The following is a 20798-nucleotide window of genomic DNA, read 5'->3' on the forward strand; positions in this document are numbered from 1 at the left end:
GAAGACCCACTTACCAGTGACCAGATTGGCGCCCAGCGGCCGCGGGACCAGCTCGCAAGTGCGGTTGGAGACGAGCGCGGCGAACTCGTCGCGCATGGTGGCAAGCCAGTTTGAATCGCACACGGCGACCCGCATGGAGCTCGGCAATGGAGAGAGCGCAGTCGTTGGCGATGCAGTGGCGGTGTAGTACTTGGGATTCTGCCGGAAAGTGACGGCCTGAGCTCGTGTCACCATGCGTGTCGGGGCAGCAGGCGCGGCGCGCGGAGCGCCCCCGCTGGATGCTGACGAAGAGCCAGCGCCGTACGATGCGGAATGGGTGGTGGAGCTCGAACCAGTGGAGCGTGCGCTAGACATGGAGGCGTCAGATCCACCCGCCGCAGATCCAACGGTGGAGCTTGAACCGATGGAGCGCGCGCTGGGCGCGGAGGCATCGGAGCCGCCCATAGCGGATCCAACGGCGTCAGGGGAGCAGGCCAAGCCCGATCCAGTGCCCGCAGCTGGACAGATGCATAATGAAGAAGAGCTGAGCCCCGGGCGAAGAACCTGTAGAATAGGCGGAGCGCCCAGGGATGGCGGAGCCGGCGGCGTAGGGGTAGCATCGCATGCGAAAGGGAAAACATCCTCATGAAAATAGACATGTCGTGAGGTGAGAACCCACTTGGACGCAAGGTTGAAGGAATGGTACCCGCGATGATCGGCAGGATAGCCGAGGAAAACGCATGCTGCAGAGCAAAAATCAAGATTGTGGCACGCCGTGGAGGCAGTGTTCGGGTAGCAAAGGCAACTGAAGACGCGGAGCATGCTGTAATCACGGGCAATGCCGAGGAGAAGCTCGTGAGGGGTGCGCGGCGAGCTGCTGTGGCAAGGGCGCCTGTTGAGCAGAAACGTGGCGGTGTTCAGGGCTTCAGCCGAGAAGCGGGACGGCAGCGAGGCATGGAAAAGAAGAGCTCGCACACTGTCGTTGAGCGTTCGCAGAGTGCGTTCAGCTTTGTTGTTCTGCTAGCTGGTGTAGGGACAGGACAGATGGAGCACGGTGCCATGAGAGGCAAGGAGCTCGCACGAGGCATGACTACCGAACTCACGGCCATTGTCAGTATGCACAGAGAACACTGGCAGCTGAAACCGGGTGTGTGCGTAGGTGTAGAAATCACGCAAGATTGGGAGGATCTCTGACTTGTATTTGAGCGGGAATGTACAGACGTAATGTGTGTAATCGTCGAGAATTGCTAAGTAAAACTGATACCCAGAAATGCTAGATGCAGGGAGGTCCATATATCCAGGTGAAGCAACTGAAAAGGAAAATAACTACAACTAAGCGACTCTAAAACAGGAGGCGCGTGTGCTTGCCAAGACGACAGGCATGGTAGGGATGCGGCACGGATTTGTTGAAGCTAAACGAAGAGCAGCTAGTGACATGTTGGAGTTGCGGAGCCCCTAGATGTCCGAGCCGCTGATGCAGGCGAGAAGTAGTGACGACGCAGGCGAATGGACGCGGAGTGTAGGCACGGGCCGTTGTCACAGAGTACAGATCACCGGTGGAGTCACAGCACGGGATCACCTCCCGGGTTTGGAGGTCCTTGACAGAGAAACCAAACAAGTCAAACTCAATTGAGACGGGGTTGTCATGACAAATTTGTCATACTGAAAGAAGATTCTTGATGAGAGCCGGCGAGACAAGAACATTGCGTGCCGGAGATGAGCAAGCCAGCTCCGGTGTGGGTGATGGGAAGATGCTCACCACTTGGGAGGACGGAATGAAGTGTACCAGGAGAATGAGTCATGTGTGCAGCCGCGCTAGAGTCCATGTACCACTCGGAGGAGGTCCCCGAGGACGACGGTCCGGCCATGGCGTTGTGAAGCGTGGCTTGGAGGGAGTGCATGTCCAGGGGCTGCTGCTGCGGTACGCTTGGAGGTGTGTTGGTGTAGACTGCCGGCGGCGCGTAGCCGTACTGGTAGCCAGGCGCACCGGGCGCGAGCAGAGACGGCGCGGCATACACGGCCTATTGGTGCGGCGTGCCGGGGCGCGGACCGAGCACGCCAGAGCCAGGGGCATGCCACGGCATGGGCCAGGCCTGGACAAGCACGGTCCAGGAGTTGGCGCCCGATGCGCGAACGGGCAGGCCAGTAACGCACGGGGGCGGCGCTGGCAGGGGCGCACCAGCGGGGCCGTTGTCGCGTCCGCAGCGACACCCATGCCCGCCACGTGCACGGCCACCGTTGTTGACGTCAGGCGCAGCCGGAGGCGCGGCTGGGGCCGGGGCAGGTGGTTAAGCAGGGCCACGCCCGGCGACGAGCGCATGCATGCCCTGTAGACGCGCGGTTTGCTCGGCACGATGCTCCTCCATGAGAAGGAAGAAGTGCGTCTGGAGGAGCGAGGGCAGCGGTGACTGCGATATGATGTGGGGGATGGCGCCATGGTACTGACGGTTGAGGCCGCGCAGGAGATGAAAGACATGTCGCGACTCCGTCACTGGCTGGCCGAGGTCGCGGAGCTGGTCGGCGTACGTCTTTAGCTTGGTGCAGTACTGCATGACTGTCATGTCGCCCTGCACCACAGCGTGGTACTCGGCCTCGACGTAGACGGCCCGCGCGAGATGGTTGTGTCGGAAGATGCCATCGATTGCCATCCAGACGGTGAGCGCGATGTCCCTGTCCGCCATGACGACGTCCAGAAGATCAGGCGCGACCGTGGTGTTCAACCAGTGAACGACTGCATGATCTGCCATCGCCCAGTCATGGTCATCGAAGCGAGGAACGGCCGCGGCGTCGACATGGTCGCGGATCCCGAACATCCCGATCACGGTGTCGAAGTGGCGGCGCCACTGCGCGTAGTTGCCGGCGGGAAGATCGAGGGTGACGGGGATGTGGCGGCGAATGTCGATCGTTTGCAACACCGAAGGGGAGACGGTGGGGGCTGGGGTAGTAGGAACAGCGGCGACGGGGCCGGCCGGAAGGAAAGCAGGTGGTGGTTGCGGTAGATCGACGGTGGCAGGAGCGCCGGAGCCATCAGCAATGGGGGAGGAAGGGGAACCGGGGCCGTCGCTCATAGCAGCGGAAGCAGGGTCGTCGATCAGAGCAAAAGTGTTGAGCCGATCAGTGGTATCTGATACCATGAAGGAGGGAGAAAGGCTATGAGATTCAACACACTTTTGATTAGCACTGCGGCTGAGGTTTATATACAGTTTACAGGCTGATCGTGTGCCACTAGCTGAGGCCGATCGTGGGCTACATCCTGCCCACTACTCACGCTCTAGCGCTGACTCAAGTCACGCTACATACAGAATACATACACTGACGCATATACTCTAACACCCCCTTTTTTCTTCCCCTATGTGGACTGCCCCTCCTTCCCGTCCCCCCCCCCCCCCCCCGCCATAGCTGCCGCCACCCATTTTGCTTGCCGCCTCCTCGCTGTCTAGCTCGGCCGCCCAAACCTTGACCATCCCTCGCCATAGCCGCTCCCACTCTCATGTTTCGGAGGATTTTTTGCTGGCGTTAGTGGCTCTTTGTCGCCGCATCCAATACCAGGGAAGCTACGGGCATCGGAGACGCCCATTGACCCCAACACCTTCCGACAGGTTTTGCATAGCCGACGGGCCGTCAACGCCAACCTTGCCTGCTGCATGTGAGGGGAGCCTGACGTGCTCTTGTCGGCCGCGTCTTCCCCATGACCGCAAGTTGTTCGACACTTTGCTCACAAGGTACCATGGATAGCAGGGATGAGTATTTTCTCCACAACTTTATTTATTCATCGGATGATTCGTTCTCAGCTGACGAAGAGCTTGTGGTTGCTGCATTGGTCGTCAATGACCTAATTGCTAGGCAGCTGCCTCGGTTCAGGGGATCAATCTCGGGGCATGCTCCGGCCTTGAACTGTAATAGGGAGAGCGGTCACGCCCTGCTCTATGCTGATACAGACCGGTTGCTGGCGATCAGTACAATAGGGGCTTTCCGGGTATACTTGGTAGCATAGATTGTATGCACTAGAAATTGAAGAACTGTCCATTTGCTTGGCAATGGCAGTACAAGGGGCATGTGAAAGGTGTCGCTGTCATACTAGAAGCGGTGGCTTCACAAGACCTTCGGATATGGCATTCTTTTTTTTGGCATGGCTGGTTCTCACAATGATATCAACATGCTTCAGCGTTCTCCAGTCTTCGCAAGGCTTGTAGAAGGCCACTCTGCAGAGGTCAACTTTGAGATCAATGACCACCATTACAACAAGGGATACTACCTAGCTGATGGTACCTATCCTCAGTGGTCAACTCTTGTGAAGACAATACCCAATCCGCAAAGAGAGAAGAGACAGATATTTTCCCAAATGCAAGAGAGTGCTAGGAAGGATGTGGGTGTGCTTTTGGTGTGCTTCAATCTGGATGGGGTATCGTTCGACATCTTGCACTGACATGGAGCACCGAGAAGCTTTGAAAGGTGATGAGTGCTTATGTGATCATGGACAACATGATCTTGGAGGATGAGCGTGATGACAACATCTACGACCAAGGATTTGATTTACAGGATGAAAATGTTGAGCCTGAGTAGCAAGAATCGGCAACGTTTGAACAGTTCATTCAATTCCATCGTGAAATGCATGATTGACATACTCATATGCAGCTTTAAAATGACTTGGTTGAACACATGTGGACTCATGTTGACAACCAGTAGATGTATCGCTTCATTTTCTTTTCATGTATTCAAGACAATTTTTATTGGGTTGTAAAACTATTTGATTGTGTTTTTATTCGGATGTGGAACTATTTGTATGGAAAACTATTTGTAATGTTTGTTTTATTTGGTTGTAAAACGTATAGTTCATAATGTATACATAGGGGCTCCCAGCGGCCGTGGCGGACTAGATGCGTCCGTCATTGGGCGCACAGTCAGCGCGAACAGAAAAACGGCCGGACGCTCCATTGTCTCATTCAAAAGGACAAAATTCAAATAAAACAGACGTCTGTTTGAGATCATGTGTTGGAGTTTGCGTGAGCTATAGTCGGTCTCAAAAAATACCGGTATCTTGGTCGGTTTCTTGAGCAGCGATTGGGTGGGTGGTCGCTGTCGCGGCGGGGACGGGGTGTTGGATTGCTGGAAGAGGCTCTTGTGAGGCCGAGAAGCCGCTGTCCACGGGAACATACAATTCCACGCGAAATGCTTCAACTGAAATCCTCCGAAAACACTAGTCCGTGAGGATGAAGGATGGTTGATAGCTAGAACAATAAGCCACAGTCATGTACTGTTCATCCATTCGCTAAATATCTAGGAGTATCTTAGTCGTGTGCGCCCGCCCAGATGGCAACTCAAGAGCCGTGCCGCACATCCTTCTTTTTTTGTTACCCAAATCATTGGTGACGGCATCTATTCGGTCGTCCTATGCTTCTACAGTACTATTTCTCCCCCTAGATATTTTTCCCGTGTATGTGTAACACCAATGGATGGAGCCAATTGGTTTGCGCAGCAGGCTGTCATTTTCCTAGGCTAAGACTAATCCACCGGGATAACCAAAGCTTTAGTCTTCGGGAATCATATTGGGGCCGACCATGATCACAAAACAAGTAATTTCTTCCTCAGGCTCGCCTGTCCGAATCGTCCTGCATATAGAGCTTATAAATATCTGCTTCAGCTTTATGCTGTGGGCCGATCCAAAAGGAAGATAGGCATGAGAGCTCACAGCCAGGTTGGTAAACAATGTTTTCCTCGGTTTTCAAATGCTAACAACAACAAGTACAAACAAGACGGGGATAGGCACGGCCTTATTTAACAACGCTTCTACTTTCAACGGTACCTCTACTAATCCAACAAGGATGTTTATCAAGAAACACGACGAGACAAACCGGCCTGCGCGGGAAGGTCAGATTTGCAATACAAGTAGTAGTAATGATAAATTGATGATGCAGCTGTAGAACAATAATACTAGTACTCCCTAGTATGAATCCAACTAGTTTACCTTCTCGGTGCTATCACCTGAAGCAAGCAACGAGGCTTAAATAACCAGAGCCGACCTTTCCACAACGGAGTGCCTCCATTCCAAAGGCGATCTAGATGTGTCCACACCTGCAACTGCAAACTGTAATGCAAAGACAAAAGTAGTTTAGCAGATGCTCGTCTGTACGACATCGATCCAACTGTATTGTGCATTTAGTTAGATTAGAGCTGGCAAACTCCTAGGCCTAGCGTAGTGAGCTGCTACTATGAAGATTGACCTTTTTGTTTGAACCGCAAACCATAGAACAATTGTTCTACAGTAATTTTCATTAATAAATCATATATACAAATACCAAAGGAGTTGAAGCAATCAACCAATACCAGTCCTATGAAACATATTTTTTCAAAAAGGACGAAAACCCCTGGCCTCTACATCGCATGATGCACAAAACCATTTTATTGCATAAAGTTTCAAGTTCAAAACAATGTCTCAAACAAACCGACGAAACACTTTAAAAAGTTGTCACAACCAACGAAAAATAGGGTAAGATGACTAAACACCTATCCTATTATTGGAACGTCATCCAAACCGGTTGTAAGTCAAGATTGTTGACGTATAATGTGCTGCCTAGTCTCTTCCATCAGATTGGTCTTTTGGTTGCATTGGCTAGAGCATGCACTTCTACATGTATCAGAGCCAAGAGGTCTCGCGTTCAAGGCCCGGCTAGTGCAATTAAATTGCAGCCCACTTTCGGTCCACGTTTAGACCTGAGGGAGTGTAGGACCTTGAGAAGAGGTGTCTAGGGGGGTGATTAGACACTAAGTACCAAAGTTGCAGTTTTTAACTTCTTTAAGTTTAAGTGGAGTTTAGACACAAGTTTAACATTCACAATACATAACAAGCAAGCATGCAATGAGTGTATGAGCAGCGGAAAGTAAAGCATGCAACTTGCAAGAATATAAAGAGAAGAGTTTTGGAGGATTCAAACGCAATTGGAGACACGGATGTTTTTGTCGCGGTTCCGATAGATGGTGCTATCGTACATCCACGTTGATGGAGACTTCAACCCACGAAGGGTAACGGTTGCGCGAGTCCACGGAGGGCTCCACCCACGAAGGGTCCACGAAGAAGCAACCTTGTCTATCCCATCATGGCCGTCGCCCACGAAGGACTTGCCTCACTAGCGGTAGATCTTCACGAAGTAGGCGATCTCCTTGCCCTTACAAACTCCTTGGTTCAACTCCACAATCTTGTCGGAGGCTCTCAAGTGACACCTAGCCAATCTAGGAGACACCACTCTCCAAGAAGTAACAAATGGTGCGTTGATGATGAACTCCTTGCTCTTGTGCTTCAAATGATAGTCTCCCCAACACTCAACTCTCTCTCATAGGATTTGGATCTAGTGGAAAGAAGATTTGAGTGGAAAGCAACTTGGGGAAGGCTAGAGATCAAGATTCATATGGTAGGAATGGAATATCTTGGCCTCAACACATGAGTAGGTAGTTCTCTCTCAGAAAATGTATGTTGGAAGTGTAGATTCGTTCTGATGGCTCTCTCCACGAATGAAGAGGGGTGGAGGGGTATATATAGCCTCCACACAAAATCTAACCGTTACACACAATTTACCAAACTCGGTGGGACCGAATCAACAAACTCGGTCGGACCGATTTAGCAAATCTAGTGACCGTTAGGATTTTCGGTGGGACCGATATGCAACTCGGTAGGACCAATATGGTTAGGGTTAGGGCATAACGTAATCTCGGTGAGACCGATTACACAAACTCGGTGAGACCGATTTTGGTAATTAGCTAACCAAAGAGTTGGTCAGGCAAACTCGGTTGGACCGATTACACAAACTCGGTGGGACCAATTTTGGTAATGAGTCAACCAGGAAGTTTGCATTGTAGTCTCGGTAGTACCGATTGCTCAAACTCGGTGAAACCGATTTTGGTAATGGACATACACAAAGAGATTACAATCCCATCTCGGTGAGACCGAGATCCCTATCGGTGATATCAATCTGTCTAGGGTTTGTGGCAGTGGCTATGACATCTGAACTCGGTGGCGCCGGATAGAAAGTATCGGTAGGGCCGAGTTTGACTTTGAGTATAGGTCATATGTGTGGAAGTGGGAAAGTAGTTGAGGGTTTTGGAGCATATCACTAAGCACTGTGGAGCAAGAAACTCATTAAGCAACACCTCATCCCTTCTTGATAGTATTGGCTTTTCTTATAGACTCAATGTGATCTTGGATCAATAAAATATAAAATGAAGAGTCTTGAGCTTGAAGCTTGAGCCAATCCTTTGTCCTTAGCATCTAGAAGGAGTTCCCACATCCTTTAGTCCATGCCACTCCATTGTTGAACTTATCTGAAATATACTAGATAAAAGTGTTAGTCCAACAAAAGATATGTTGACATTAATTACCAAAACCACCTAGGGAGCACTTGTGCTTTCAATCTCCCCCTTTTTGTTAATTGATGACAACATACATCAAAGCTTTAGATAAAGATATAAAGAATAGCAAGTAAAGCTTTGGAAAGACATGTAACAAGCATAGGCTCCCCCTACATGTATGCAATCATGTGAATATGGAATAGAAGCATGTGAGAGCATAACCATGATAGAGTAGGCAATGTGTTACATGTATCTTGGCCATATGCATCAGAGCAAAGAATATTAAAGAAAATACATTCATGCTCATGAGTCCTTCTTGCAAACAGTATGTACATTAGCAAGAATTCCTCATACACATGATTGTGATGCATATACTTACCTTGTAGTCTTGAGTTGGATTAGGATGGAATGAACCTGCGTAAACAAGGTTAGATAACATAGGTACATCTACTAGCCAGAGCAAACAGAAGAAACCACAAGAATACCAAGACTGGGATGACATGTAGAGAGTGAGTACTAAGTACCACATTGTAAACATGTCCCCAAGAGTAAAGATATGCAATGAATTTAAATGATTTCTTTCCCTTAGATGTCTTGCTCCCCCTGAATATAGCATGGGATACTGGGAGAAGATAGGGAACAGAAAATCAGAGCTGAAAGATATAAAAGAACAGAGCTAATGCAAATAAGCACATAGGAACATGTCTTTCCCCTCAAGAAGACATGTGGCATCTCTCCTCTTGAACACCAAGCATCTGGGATCCTTGAGAAATAATTTCTATTTGAGTATTCTCTCCCCCTGGAGATCTCTTTCTCCCCCTGAGGAGGTGATACTCTCTCTCTCTCTCTCTCTCTCTCTGATGTGATCTCTCTAAGTGATAAGCTTTGATGTGACCTCTCTCTCCCCCTTTGACATCAATTTCCAAGAAGGGTTTGATCCTTGAGTCATAGCACAAAGCACTTACATAAATGTGATGCTTGTAGAGGACAAGATTCATTGAGTGGAGCTGGATCAGAAGAAACACAGAATAAGTGGCAACTGTTTTTCCTGTTGTGAAATCGGTGGCACCGAGTGGTATGCTTCGGTTGTACCGAAAGGATTCGGTTGGACCGAAAACAACAAATTGGTGAAACCGAGTTCATCGCAGAGAAAACACTTGTCACCTCAGCTCACTAGACTAGTAAGATCTCACAAGGATTTGCAAGGAATTTACTTAAAGATATGCAATGAATTGGATGCAGAAAATGCAGAACAAACAGAAAGAAATCTAGATGAAGTTTTTTTTTGAAAGTGAAAACAAATATGCATGAGACAAATGCAAAAACACAGAAAAGAACACAAGAGAACTTCATCTAGAGATGGACGGCGACAAAGTCACCTATGTTAGAGTATATTGACTTAGGAGTCAAGTGAGATCACTTGATCATTGGTCATACTCATTGTTTAAGCTCAAAATGGGGTTGCCATTTTTCGTTTAAGCATCTTGATGTATTCACATCTTGTCGAGTTGCTTTAGCTCATGACTTGGAGTAAAGCTTCTCTAAGATGGAATAACATACCTTGGTTGGTGGTGTTGTCCATGTAGTTGAACTTGTGTGGGTTGCTCAAGGTTGATGTAGCTCATCAAGAGTTGGGAGCACCACTTGGAATTTGAGTCCATCTACCTACATGGGTTAGTTCTTGCAAGGAAGAGCACTTGTTTATCCAAAAATGACAATCATGAAGCTCGACATAGAATTTGTCAAAGGATATGTTTGAATGGTTTCGTGCTTCCTTGTCTTAAACCACCATGGTGTAGAGACTTGGTGATGTAGAGATTTCTCAAGATGTGAGTAGATTACAATCTCATGGAATTTGATCCAACCAAGTACCTACATGGGTTATATAACATGCAAGATGCAAATATATCCAAGACATAAGATTTTCATCATAAGAGAAATATCAAGGATTAGTCATAAGCTCATGTCTTGCATGTATCCAATGGAGTTTCTACTCCAAGTTTAAAGCATCAATGATGTTCAATTCTCCTCTTAACCTGCAAAACACTTTATCATCAAGAGGTTTAGTGAATATATCTGCTAATTGCTTTTCGGTGCAAACGTGCTTAAGATTAATGTCACCCTTAGCAACATGATCTCGAATGAAATGATGACGAACTTCAATATGCTTAGTTCGAGAATGTTGTACGGGATTATGACCAATTTTAATAGCACTTTCATTGTCACAAAGCAATGGAACATGTTTCACATAAATCCCATAATCTTTAAGAGTTTGGGTCATCCAATGTAATTGAGCACAACATGAACCAGCGGCAATGTATTCCGCTTCGGTGGTGGATAAGGATACCGAGTTTTGTTTCTTGGAGGACCAAGACACAAGAGATCTACCAAGAAATTGACAAGTACTCGAAGTGGACTTTCTATCAACCTTGTCTCCGGCATAGTCCGAGTCGGAGTAGCCAACAAGATCAAAAGAGGCCCTCTTAGGATACCAAATGCCAAAATTTGGTATATGGATTAAGTATCTCACTATCCTTTTCACGGCCTTAAGATGACATTCTTTAGGAGCAGCTTGATATCGTGCACACATGCACACACTTAGCATGATATCGGGACGTGAAGCACATATATATAACAATGAACCAATCATAGAGCGATAAACCTTTTGATCAACCGGTTTACCATCTTTGGTCAAATCAAGATGTCCACTAGTAGGCATGGGTGTAGACATACCTTTGCACTCTTGCATACTGAACTTTTTGAAAAAGTCCTTGGTGTACTTCGTTTGAGAAATAAAGGTACCTTCCTTAGTTTGCTTGATTTGCAGCGCAAGGAAGAATTTGAGTTCACTCATCATAGACATCTCAAACTTCTCCGACATTAGCTTCCCAAACTTTTCACTAAAATGAGGGTTAGTTGATCCAAATATAATATCATCAACATAGATTTGGCACACAAATAATTCTCCATTAATCCTTTTAGTAAAAATAGTAGAATCTATTTTTCCAATTCAAAGCCTTTTTCAATAAGGAACTTGGTCAAGCATTTATACCACGCTCTAGGAGCTTGTTTAAGACCATAAAGGGCTTTGTGATGTTTGTAAACATGATTGGGTTTCTTAGGATTTACAAAGCCGGGAGGTTGCTTAACATAAACTTCCTCCTCTATTTCACCATTTAGAAAAGCACTTTTAATGTCCATTTGGTACAAGGTGATATCATGATGATTAGCATAGGCAAGTAAGATGCGAATGGACTCAAGTCTAGCAACGGGAGCGTAAGTCTCACCATAGTCCATACCTTCGACTTGTGTGTAGCCTTGGGCGACGAGACGTGCTTTGTTGCAAACTACTTGTCCATCTTCATCTTGCTTGTTGCGAAACACCCATTTGGTACCGATGATGTTGTGGTTGTTGTCGGGCTTCTCAACCAATGTCCAAACTTGGTTCCTCTCAAAGTTGTGTAGCTCTTCATGCATAGCATTTATCCAATCCGGATCTTCCAATGCTTCTTCGACCTTCATAGGTTCAATGCTAGAGATGAAAGAATAGTTTTCACAAAAGTTAGCTAAACGAGTTTTAGAGCGAGTGATTCTCCCGGTTTGAATATCATTGTAGATTTGCTCGACGGGATGATCTTTAGCAATTCTTGCTCGAACTCGTGAAAGCTTTTGCTTGTTTCTTGGTTGAACTTCTTATTCATCTTGTTCTTCTTCTTGGCCTTCTTCATTGTTGGCGTTGTCGTTCTCTTGTCGTGGTGGAGAAGGAGGTTGTTGACGTTCGTCTTAATGCACTTCCTCGTTTTCTTCATCTTGGTGTGTCCCACTTGTGGATGCTTCCGTATCACCTCTTGTTTCAACTTGTCGTGAAGTAGAAGCTTCCACTTGGATGGATGAGGTACTCTCCTTCACCTCCGTTGGACGAACCTTGCCAATAGACAAGTCTTGGATTGCTTCCGAAGGATCTTTGTCTCCTACATCAATTGGCAGTTGCTCTACTTGCGAGCCGTTAGATTCATCAAACTTCACATCTACCGTCTCTTCAACCTTTCGGGTGAAATTGTTGTAGACACGGTAAGTGTGAGAGTTTGAGCCATAACCTAGTAGGAAACCTTCATGAGACTTAGGAGCAAATTTAGAACGACGATGCTTATCAAGAATGTAGCACTTTGAGCCGAATACTCAAAAGTATCCAACTTGGGGTTTGTTACCGATGAGGAGCTCGTATGCCGTCTTTGTTGGGGAACGTAGTAATTTCAAAAAATTTCCTACGCACACGCAAGATCATGGTGATGATATAGCAACGAGGGGAGAGTGTTGTCTATGTACCCTCGTAGAACGAAGCGGAAGCGTTGACGCAACATAGAGGAAGTAGTCGTACGTCCTCCGGTTCAACCGATCCAAGTACCGTTACTCCGGCACCTCCGAGTTCTTGACACGCGTACAGCTCGATGATGCACCCTCGATCTCCGATCCAGCAGAGGCGCCGAGGGGGAGTTCCGTCAGCACGACGGCGTGGTGACGATCTTGATGTTCTCCTGTTGCAGGGCTTCGCCTAAGCACCGCTACAATATGACCGAGGTGTAATATCGTGGAGGGGGGCACCGCACACGGCTAAGGAACAATCAATGATCAACTTGTGTGTTCTAGGGTGCCCCCTACCCCCGTATATAAAGGAGGGAGGGAGGAGGTGGCCGGCCCTAGGGGGGGCGCGCCATGAGGAGGGGGAAACCTACTCCAAGTAGGTTTCCCTCTCGTTTCCTTATCTTATTTGGAGGGGGAAGGAAAGAGTACTAGTATTAGGAAGTAGTACTAGTAGTAGTAATAGGAAGAGGGGGAAGGAGAAAGGAAAGGGGGGGCCGGCCCCCCTCCCTTGCTCCTTCTCTCTTCCTCCTACATGGGCCCAATAAGGCCCATATACCTCCCGGGGGGTTCCGGTAACCTCCCGGGGCTCCAAACTTCTCCGGAACCTTTCCGGTGTCCAAATATATCCGTCCAATATATCAATCTTTATGTCTCGACCATTTCGAGACTCCTCGTCATGTCCGTAATCATATCCGGGACTCCGAACAACCTTCGGTACATCAAAATACATAAACTCATAATATAACTGTCATCGAAACATTAAGCGTGTGGACCCTACGGTTCGAGAACGATGTAGACATGACTGAGACACATCTCTGGTCAATAACCAATAGCGGGACCTGGATGCCCTACATATTCTACGAAGATCTTTATCGGTCAAACCGCATAACAACATACGTTGTTCCCTTTGTCATCGGTATGTTACTTGTCCGAGATTCGATCGTCGGTATCCAATACCTAGTTCAATCTCGTTATCGACAAGTCTCTTTACTCGTTCTGTAATACTTCATATTATAACTAACTCATTAGTTACATGCTTGCAAGGCTTAGGTGATGAGCATTGCCGAGAGGGCCCAGAGATACCTCTCCGACAATCGGAGTGACAAAACCTAATCTCGAATTATGCTAACTCAACATGTACCTTCGGAGACACCTGTAGTACTCCTTTATAATCACCCAGTTACGTTGTGACGTTTGGTAGTACCCAAAGTGTTCCTCCGGTAAACGGGAGTTACACAATTCTCATAGTTACAGGAACATGTATAAGTCATGAAGGAAGCAATAGCAGAATACTAAACGATCAAGTGCTAAGCTAACGGGATGGGTCATGTCAATCACCTCATTCTCCTAATGATGTGATCCCATTAATCAAATGACAACACATGTCAATGGTTAGGAAACATAACCATCTTTGATTAATGAGCTAGTCAAGTAGAGGCATACTAGTGACTATATGTTTGTCTATGTATTCACACATGTATCATGTTTCCGGTTAATACAATTCTAGCATGAATAATAAACATTTATCATGATATGAGGAAATAAATAATAACTTTATTGTTGCCTCTAGGGCATATTTCTTTCAGTCTTGCCGAGTAGCTTGTGAAGATACAAGCGATTTGTTGCATGACAAGCTGTCTCAACCGCTTCTGCCCAAAAGTGCTTCAGTGTCTTGTACTCATCAAGCATCGTTCTCGCCATTTTGATGAGCGTCCGGTTCTTCCTCTCAACAACTCCATTTTGTTGAGGTCTGTACGTAGCCGAGAACTCGTGTGAAATCCCTTCTTCGTCAAGAAAGGTGTCCACATTTGCGTTCTTGAACTCCGTTCCATTGTCGCTGCGAACCTTCTTGATCTTCACTTCAAATTGATTTTGGGCCTTCCTAGCGAAGTTTTTGAAGATCTTTTGGACCTGCGATTTATCATCGAGAAAGAACACCCACGTAAATCTTGAAAAATCATCAACTATAACTAGACCAAAAGAATTTCCACCGAGACTCTTGTAAGAGTTGGGACCAAAAAGATCCATGTGAAGTAGCTCGAGTGGCCTCCTTGTGGTCATGATGTTCTTCATGGGATGCCTCCCTCCAACCTGTTTACCTGCCTGACAAGCGCTGCAAAGTCTATCCTTATCAAATATAACATCGTTAACACCAAGGATATGATTTCCTTTAATAAGCTTGTCAAGGTTTCTCATGCCAACGTGACCTAGTCGTCTATGCCATAACCAACCTTTTGAGGATTTAGCAATGAAGCAAGTTTTAGGTTGAGCCTTTTTAGTGAAATCAACAACGTATAGATCACCTCTACGCACACCGGTAAAGACCATTTTATGATTATCTCTACAAAACACTTGGCAATCTACTTCAGTAAATAGGACATTGAAACTGAAATCAGCAAATCTAGATACTGAAAGTAAGTTGTAGCCAAGAGATTCAACGAGCATGACATTTTGTATGGAGATATCATGTGATATGGCCACCTTACCGAGGCCAACCACCTTACCCTTTGAGTTGTCACCAAAAGTGACATACTTTCGAGGACTATCATTTTCAGCAAGCTCACGAAACATGTCTTTATCTCCGGTCATGTGATCGGTACATCCACTATCAAGAACCCATTCCTTTCCTCCTGACATATATCCCCGAAGATTTGCCATAAGACCAAAGTGTCTCATTGCATCATCAAGATCGAAGTCACTATCATCATCCTCATCATAGTATCCATGTTCAACATCGTCATGTGGTGGATCAAATCCTAGAGAGGGTGATTCGTTAGAGTGAGTTTGACAATGATCTTGCTTATGAATTTTTATAGCTTCGGAAATAATATCACTAATAATTCCAACATCTCCTTTGGCACGCATAAGGTTTGTAAGCTCAAATAGACAATCACCAAACATAGGATCACTAGTATTCATCTTACTCAAGGCAATAGACTTATGGAGAATTTCATCAAGATTTTTCAAGGAATAATTTGGAAAGCGTTCCTCAAGAAATTTCCATATAGTGTAGGCACACTTAAGAGTAGGCAAACATCCGATCAAGTTTCTAGGCAAGCCTCTAATGATAAGTTCGGCAGTTCTAAGATTCCTAATCATATCAAATGACTCATCAAGAGTAGGATGCATAGGATCAACATGAGGTGCACAAGGGCTAGCAATGTACTTGTTCAAATGATATTGATTGAAAATTACAAGCATCTCATTTTTCCACTCATGAAAATACTCTCCATCAAGAATAGGCACTCTATGTCTAAGACTCCCCAAAGTAGACTCATCCATCTTCCTCCAATGGTGATTAAACCAAGGCAATGGAGACCAATGCTCTGATACCACTTGTAGGACCTTGAGAAGAGGTGTCAAGGGGGGTGATTAGACACTAAATACCAAAGTTGTAGTTTTTAACTTCTTTAAGTTTAAGTGGAGTTTAGGCACAAGTTTAACATTCACAATACATAACAAGCAAGCACGCAATGAGTGTATGAGCAGCGGAAAGTAAAGCATGCAACTTGCAAGAATGTAAAGGGAAGGGTTTTGGAGGATTCAAACGCAATTAGAGACATGGATGTTTTTGTCGTGGTTCCGATAGGTGGTGCTATCGTACATCCACGTTGATGGAGACTTCAACCCACGAAGGGTAACGGTTGCACGAGTCCACGGAGGGCTCCACCCACGAAGGGTCCACGAAGAAGCAACCTTGTCTATCCCACCATGGCCGTCGCCCACGAAGGACTTGCCTCACTAGCGGTAGATCTTCACGAAGTAGGCGATCTCCTTGCCCTTACAAACTCCTTGGTTCAACTCCACAATCTTGTCGGAGGCTCCCAAGTGACACCTAGCCAATCTAGGAGACACCACTCTCCAAGAAGTAACAAATGGTGCGTTGATGATGAACTCCTTGCTCTTGTGCTTCAAATGATAGTCTCCCCAACACTCAACTCTCTCTCATAGGATTTGGATCTGGTGGAAAGAAGATTTGAGTGGAAAGCAACTTGGGGAAGGCTAGAGATCAAGATTCATATGGTAGGAATGGAATATCTTGGCCTCAACACATGAGTAGGTAGTTCTCTCTCAGAAAATGTATGTTGGAAGTGTAGGTTCGTTCTGATGGCTCTCTCCACGAATGAAGAGGGGTTGGAGGGGTATATATAGCCTCCACACAAAATCTAACCGTTACACACAATTTACCAAACTCGGTGGGACCGAATCAACAAACTCGGTCGGACCGATTTGGCAAATCTAGTGACCGTTAGGATTTCCGGTGGGACCAATATGCAACTCGGTAGGACCGATATGGTTAGTGTTAGGGCATAACGTAATCTCGATGAGACCGATTACACAAACTCGGTGAGACCGATTTTGGTAATTAGCTAACCAAAGAGTTGGTCAGGCAAACTCGGTTGGACCGATTACACAAACTCGGTGGGACCGATTTTGGTAATGAGTCAACCAGGAAGTTTGCATTGTAGTCTCGGTAGTACCGATTGCTTAAACTCGGTGAAACTGATTTTGGTAATGGACATACACAGAGAGATTACAATCCCATCTCGGTGAGACCGAGATCCCTATCGGTGAGATCGATTTGTCTAGGGTTTGTGGCAGTGGCTATGACATCTGAACTCGGTGGCGCCGGATAGAAAGAATCGGTAGGGCCGAGTTTGACTTTGAGTATAGGTCATATGTGTGGAAGTGGGAAAGTAGTTGAGGGTTTTGGAGCATATCACTAAGCACTATGGAGCAAGAAACTCATTAAGCAACACCTCATCCCTTCTTGATAGTATTGGCTTTTCTTATAGACTCAATGTGATCTTGGATCACTAAAATATAAAATGAAGAGTCTTGAGCTTGAAGCTTGAGCCAATCCTTTGTCCTTAGCATCTAGAAGGAATTCCCACATCCTTTAGTCCATGCCACTCCATTGTTGAACTTATCTGAAACATACTAGATAAAAGTGTTAGTCCAACAAGAGATATGTTGACATTAATTACCAAAACCACCTAGGGAGCACTTGTGCTTTCAGGGAGCCACACATCAGGGGGAGTGTTGAGGTATAATGTGCTGCCTAGTCTCTTCCATCAGATCGGTCTTTTGATTGCTTTGGCTAGAGCAAGCACTTATACAAAGATGACAATGTTTAACCATTACTCGTGTTCTCGTGGATAATTACTCTATTAGGGCATAGGGATGTGCCAGTTTTTGTGCCCACGAGGAAGTTGGTGGGTCAAATATCTTACCCAACTCGCAAGATGGAGATGGGGATGGGATAGCATTGCCCATACCCGTTACCCACCTTACCCGTGAGTGCCTTACATGCGGGCCCTAAAATTGATAGACCCCCGGTAATTCCTGACCATGCCAACCCAAGTTTCCACTATTCCCGCCCCTTTGGCGCAAAAAACCCAATGAAATCGCTAACCTAGTCACAACATTTTGTTTATTGTGTTGAAATGTTGTTTTTTCTACTTAAATGGTGTAGAGGCAGGTTGTTGACTGCATGTATGGGTTTTCCCATGGGGACTAAAAACCCGACGAGGATGGGGATGGAAAAAAATTTATCCCCGCGGGCGGGTATGGGGATGGGGACGAGCATGGGGTGGCAGTCGCGGGGATGGGGATGGGAGTGCAATACCCGCCTGGGTAATCCCCATTGCCAGCCTGAGTTGTAAGTATCTTGTGCGACCATCCCCCACCGGTTGCACTCAATATCCATAAGCTCCCTGTGGTCTGCATGGCTAAGAGCATGTCTAGTAGAACCCTCAAACCATCAAACCCTCACTAGCGTTTTAAGGGTCCAAAAATGGTCTTTTTGTGCACTTTTACGGGTTGAAAAACAGGGGCAAAGATTAGAACCTCAAACCCAACCCTTATAACGGAATATTCCCCATGAACGACATTGTCATTGCGGGCATACCGTTGAGCACCTCGTGCACGACGGGTGGAGGGCAGCGCGGGGGCGGAGGGCGGAGGGCAGGGCGGGCGCGGGCGGAGGGCAGTGGCCAGGGGGTGGGAGGCGGAGGCGGAGGGCGCGGGGGCGGGAGGCGGAAGGCGCGGGAGCGGGCACGGGCCGGAGGGCGGTGGCGGCGGGTCGAGGCGGAGGGCGTGGAGTCGGAGGGGCGCGGGAGGAGGAGAGGTCGGGGGCGGGAGGCGGAGGCGGAGGGCAGGCGCGCGGGAGTAGAAGCCGGTGGGGCGGCGGGCGGCGGGACGGATGGCGACTGCCGGGGGCGGGGCGAGCGCGGCCGCGGCTGGGAGGAGGTGGAGGAGAGGCCGGCGGCTGGGGGCGGAGGGCGGGCGCGGACGCGCGGGAGGTCGACGGGGCGGCCGGCGGCGGGGGGGGGGGGGGGCGACTAGCAGCGGCGGACGCGGGCGTGGGCGCGGGAGTTGGGAGTTGGGAGGATAACCGCCAAATGAGGGGGGTAGGTTTTGCTCCCCAACCCTTACATTCGAGGGTTGGGAGAGGGTTTGAGGGTTGGACCCTTAAAAATTTTTAAGGGTTTGAGGGTTAAGGGGTTCTAGTCTACGCGATTTTTTGCTCGCAAACTGTAAAAAAACAGTTATTTATAAGGGTTTGGAGGTTTGAGGGCTCTGCTAGAGATGCTCTAAGTAACTACACGTCGTCCTGAAGATAACTAGCAAAAAAAATTGTGATGGCTTGTCTGTTAAAGGCAACATCATTCCGACAATTTCATATAGCCCAAAGTAATGCACACACTACAACTCGAATATGTGCCGCCGCCTTAGGCTCTACGCAAGTTAACCAAGTCGCAAATAAATTTGATAAAGTGCCGGCGGGATATATTAAAGAACACATGAATGGTCCGCCACAATAACTTGGCAAGTGGGCATTGGAGAAAAAGATGTTGTATTGGTTCGCCCCATTCACAAAAGCAACACCGTTTACTATCCTCTCAACTACACTTTGCCAAGTTATACTTTGTCAAAATTACTCCCTTATGCACAAACCACATAAATACCTTGATTTTTAATTGCACCTTGATTTTTTAAATGTGAAGCGACCTCGGGATAGGTCCGGTGTTTATTAAGTCTATATACATGGACTCAACCGAGAATACACCCGACACGGATAACTTTCTGAGTAAAGAATCTGGCGCATCAGAAAGGTTAATCTCCATTAACCCACGCATCAAGATGCAACCATCTTCCCGTCGTTCCCCCACCTGTGTACGCCTAAACTGAATATTGAGAGGAACATAACCCAACACTGTACTAATGAATACCTCTTTTCGTTGTGCAATGTTGTAAAGGGAAGAATACTGTAAGGTTAATGGTGATTCTCCCAGCCAGGTATATTCCCAGAATCTAGTACTATTTTCGTTCCCAACTATGAATTTGCTCCTATTGAAGAAGGAGTCCTTTGTCCTCATTAGCCATTCCAAAAAGGAGAATCGGTCAGTTGTGTTGTGACTTGTGCCGGAGTTTTGGAATGTAAGTATTTGTTACACAACAACTGTAACCATGTAAGTTCTATGAAACATGATCATCAAATAGTTTTTTTAGTCTAAACACACTCGCTTTATTAATCAATGATGTTCATAGAGATAGCGTTGACGTCTGGGGGGTTTAAAAGCCACACATGGCGCCCCGGATCCAGACCAAAAGCGTGTTTAGCAAGGCTATGAGCCTCTTGATTTGATACTCTACCTTCAAAGATGAAGGCACAACTATGAAAAAGAGTAATTGACTGTCTAATCTCCTTCACAATGCTCGCGTTCATTCCTCCCGTACCAAGGTTAATGTCTTGAACAGCGTTTTTGCAATCTGAGGCAATCTCCACATGGGTTAGCGACAAATCCAAAGCAAGGGCCAAAGCTTCACGACATGCCAGGGTCTCTAATGTAGTTGGATCGGTGACTCCAACACACCGTATTACTGAAGATCCCAAGTACATACCTTCCTCGTCCCTGCAAACAGCGCTATAGGATCCCTCATTGTTTGCTTTGTTTACCGCACCATCAACTCTTATTTTTGCAAAACCCTGGGGAGGCCGTATCCATCTGGCCCAGCTTCTGGGAGCCGTAGTCTGGCGACACATCTCCTTCGGTTTACAATCTTCCAGCTCTCTGAGATACTTGGTCACGAACATGTGTGTGGCCATTGGA

The 20798-nt window shown here is 47.0% G+C and overlaps 1 protein-coding gene across 1 annotated transcript; it reads right to left on the reverse strand.

Annotated features, from left to right (window-relative positions):
* Positions 1-1157: 1157 nt before the first annotated feature.
* LOC123094837 (uncharacterized) lies at positions 1158-3134 on the reverse strand. The gene is made up of 2 exons (XM_044516722.1): positions 1739-3134; positions 1158-1576 (listed from the first exon to the last, which is right to left on the reverse strand). The coding sequence occupies exon 1, from the start codon at positions 3111-3113 to the stop codon at positions 2268-2270; it is 846 nt and encodes a 281-aa protein (XP_044372657.1). The 5' UTR covers positions 3114-3134; the 3' UTR covers positions 1158-1576; positions 1739-2267.
* Positions 3135-20798: the final 17664 nt, after the last annotated feature.

The sequence above is a fragment of the Triticum aestivum genome, chromosome 4B (genome assembly GCF_018294505.1).
Source record: "Triticum aestivum cultivar Chinese Spring chromosome 4B, IWGSC CS RefSeq v2.1, whole genome shotgun sequence".
In the NCBI taxonomy this organism is placed as follows: Eukaryota; Viridiplantae; Streptophyta; class Magnoliopsida; order Poales; family Poaceae; genus Triticum; species Triticum aestivum.